At 38.8% G+C, this 3,323-nt stretch overlaps 1 protein-coding gene across 1 annotated transcript; it reads right to left on the bottom strand.

The window, feature by feature from the left end:
* Positions 1–225: 225 nt before the first annotated feature.
* LOC104228735 (uncharacterized) lies at positions 226–1,588 on the bottom strand. Its single transcript, XM_009781263.1, has 3 exons — positions 1,262–1,588; positions 994–1,218; positions 226–798 (listed from the first exon to the last, which is right to left on the bottom strand). The coding sequence occupies exons 1-3, from the start codon at positions 1,586–1,588 to the stop codon at positions 226–228; spliced, it is 1,125 nt and encodes a 374-aa protein (XP_009779565.1).
* Positions 1,589–3,323: the final 1,735 nt, after the last annotated feature.

The following is a 3,323-nucleotide window of genomic DNA, read 5'->3' as shown; positions in this document are numbered from 1 at the left end:
CCTCCATTACAGCATAGAACAACATTATATCACAGATACCTGCAAAACGGAAAACATGGTTAGTGAAAAAAGGGGTCCCCATGCTCTCCTCTTGACAGACTTGAGCATGGTGAATGCAGTCATTGAAACCATAGAGTTTGAACACCATGTCTTCCTCCCTCAGTATTTGAACATGTTGATCCAGTTTGTTCTCCTGTCTCCTGTACTTTCTTAAATCCTCCCTCTTTAGCTCCTAGGAACCTTGACCATTAAATATGGACATTGCAGTTTGTCCTTGTTCACTATATTTCTTCCTTGAACATCCAGTTGCCAAAAATCTTGACATTTAATGTCCCCAACATCTAATGCATAGTTTGCAATGTGGTCTGTCAACTTATTTCCTTCCCTATAAATATGAGATACCACATAATTTCCTCCATTGAGCAGTTGCATGATTTCTTCTACATGTTCAGCTATACTCCAAGGTGGCTTCCACACTCCCTCCATAATCTTCTTCATAAGCATAGAATCAGTCTTAACACACACCTGAGGGAAGTGTTGCATTCTATAGAACCTCAAAGCTTCTACAATGGCAATTGCCTCTGCTTCAGTATTTGTTGTTTCATGAATTTCCTTTCCAACTACAGCTACAACATCTCCATATTCATCTCTCACACAGTAGCCAACTACACTCCTGCTTGGGTTTCCTCTTGAAGCACCATCTGTATTTACTTTAAGCCATCCTGCATCAGGAAATTCCCATATAACTTTGTCAACCTTGAGTCTAGCAGTGTGGTTCTCCATCACTGTTAATAGGTCCTGCCATTTGCGAGGAACATGTTGCATTCATGGTTTCCTCAGCTGCACCAAAGCTTGAAAAGTTGATGATACTTGATATATCACATGACTTGCTGAGACAGCATCCCCATATTTCATACTATTCCTTCTTTTCCATAGTTCCCGCATAATACATGATGGTAGAGCCTGCATAATTGGTTTGAGTCTGTCACATACCTTGATTTTCCAACATTTAGTAATAGCCTGATGCATTGTTAATCCCTGCATATTGATACCAACCCTCAAAAGAAAATATCTCCACACATTTCGTGCAGTATCTGAGCTAAAGAACAGATGATGTAGAGTCTCTTCCTCTGGCTGTGTGCAATACCAGCATTTTGATGGCATTATGTATCCCAGCCTCCTCATGAAGTCATCTAGAGGGAGTTTTGCCTTCCACACCTTCCACATGAAGAAAGAGATTTTGAATGGCAATCCTTTTTACGCATATCTTTTTATAAGCCTCCCTTGGTTCATCTCTCCTTCTCAGATACTCCCACGCAGATTTGAGACTAAAGTGTCCCCTAGGTTCCAACATCCAGTATGGTATATCTAGTTTATCATTGACCACAGGTGGCTTTATATTTTCCATAATATGGGACACATATTCCTCAGGCAATGACTCAAGTAATTTGTTTACATTCCAGCCTCCTTCTTCGACCACATTCATTACATTATTAATAGATTCATCAATCCCAAAATCTTGTGGAACAATGAAGTACAGTTCCCCAAGTCCTGTCCAGTTATCATACCAGAATAGTGATGATCCCATTTTTGGATGCCATTTAATTTGATGCTCAATCACATCCCTACATTCTAACATCTTCCTCCATACAAGTGATCCTCTCCTCCATGGCACAATTACTGAGTTTAATTTCTTACAATACTTGTGGCTCATAAAAGAGCTCCATAAACATGGCTTGGTTCTATAGTTCCACTATAATTTACAGAATAGTGCCTTAGCCACATTATGTAGATCTCTGAAGTCAATTCCTCCTTCTGCATAAGGCATACACAAAGTGTTCCATGATGCACAATGCCTGCTACTGCCTCCTATAGAGCTGCACCAAAAAAACTGGGCAAAGATCTTATGTAACTTGTTAATGACATTTTTGGGAGGGTTTACTGCTGAGAGTAGATGAATGTGCATACTCTGCAGAACATGTGCTATTAGAACAACTCTTCCACCTATTGAAAGCAATTTTCCTTTCCATGTTTGCAGCTTGTCCATCACTTTGGTAATTAAACCTTGATAAAACTCCATCTTTCTCCTTGAGTAAAATATATGGCAACCTAAATAGGTAAATGGAAACTCCTGCCTTTTGATACCTATAACCCTTTCTACCTTATCTGCAACCTCTTCATTAGTCAAGTGATGCATGTACACGACTGATTTGTTCTTATTCACAAGCTGCCCAGATGCAACCTCATATAGATATAGCACCTCCATTATCAATTTAAGTGATGTAGTATCAAATGAAGAGAAATAATGGTATCATCTGCATAGGCCATATGGTTGATTTTAGAACTCCACTTAGGTAATCCAAAACCACAGAAATATAGATTCAGGTGCAGAGCATTCAAACCCCTTGACAGTGCTTCAGCAGCAAGAATAAATAATAAAGGTGACAAAGGGTGACCTTGCTTAACTCCTCTAGATGATTTGAAGAATCCATGAGTTTGTCCATTAATTAGAACAGAATATCAATTGTTTGAAACAATTCCAAACACCATAACAATGAATCTTTCTGCAAAACCCATCTTCCTAATTACTTTAGTCAGAAAAAGCCCAAGACAACCTGTCATATGCCTTAGTCATATCTAGTTTTATGACTACATTTGGTCCAGCCCTTGTCTTTAGTCTGATATCTGTCACAATTTCTTGGGTAAGGAAAACATTCTCAACAATACTCCTCCCCTTCACAAAGCCAGCTTGTTCTTCAGATATGAGACTAGGCAGAAGTCCCATTAATCTCTTATGAATTACCCTAGAGATAATTTTGTTAGTGAAGTTGCTCAAACTTATTGTCCTCAAATCAGAAAATGTTGTCACCTCTTTTTTCATTGGAAGTAGAACCAGATTAGTGTGAGGTACACATTTAGGCAGACTATGACCATTGAAGAATGCTCTCACCATATCAAACACATCATCCCCTATGATATCCCATCATGTGTGATAGAATTTACCTATGTAACCATCTGGTCCACCTGCATTGTCTCCATTCAAACCAAAAACTGCAGTTTTGACCTCCTCTTTTGTTGGTTGCTTCATTATTTCAGTGTTCTGCTCCATGTCCACTAGAGTTGGAATATTGTCTAATATGTGGAATGATGTTGGTACTGTTGTTTCTGAGAATTGGTCTTCATAGAACTTCACATCTTCCTTAGCAATCTCTTCATCATCTTCTATCCAGTTGCCTAAGCTGTTTTGGATCCTATTAAGTTGCAATCTCTTCCTTCGAACCTTGACTTGAACATGGAAAAATTTGGTATTTATATCCCCATCT

This window comes from Nicotiana sylvestris, chromosome 11 (assembly GCF_000393655.2).
Source record: "Nicotiana sylvestris chromosome 11, ASM39365v2, whole genome shotgun sequence".
Classification (NCBI taxonomy): Eukaryota; Viridiplantae; Streptophyta; class Magnoliopsida; order Solanales; family Solanaceae; genus Nicotiana; species Nicotiana sylvestris.
Note: the sequence above shows the minus strand (reverse complement) of the source record. Positions and strands in the feature narration are given on the sequence as shown.

Coding starts and splice junctions, on each gene's coding strand:
- LOC104228735 (XM_009781263.1), bottom strand. CDS start 1,588: ATGGGATCATCACTATTCTGGTATGATAACTGGACAGGACTTGGGGAA. Junction 1,219..1,261: donor AGGCTTATAAAAAGATATGC/GTAAAAAGGATT, acceptor TTCATGTGGAAG/GTGTGGAAGGCAAAACTCCC. Junction 799..993: donor CTAAATGTTGGAAAATCAAG/GTATGTGACAGA, acceptor CGCAAATGGCAG/GACCTATTAACAGTGATGGA.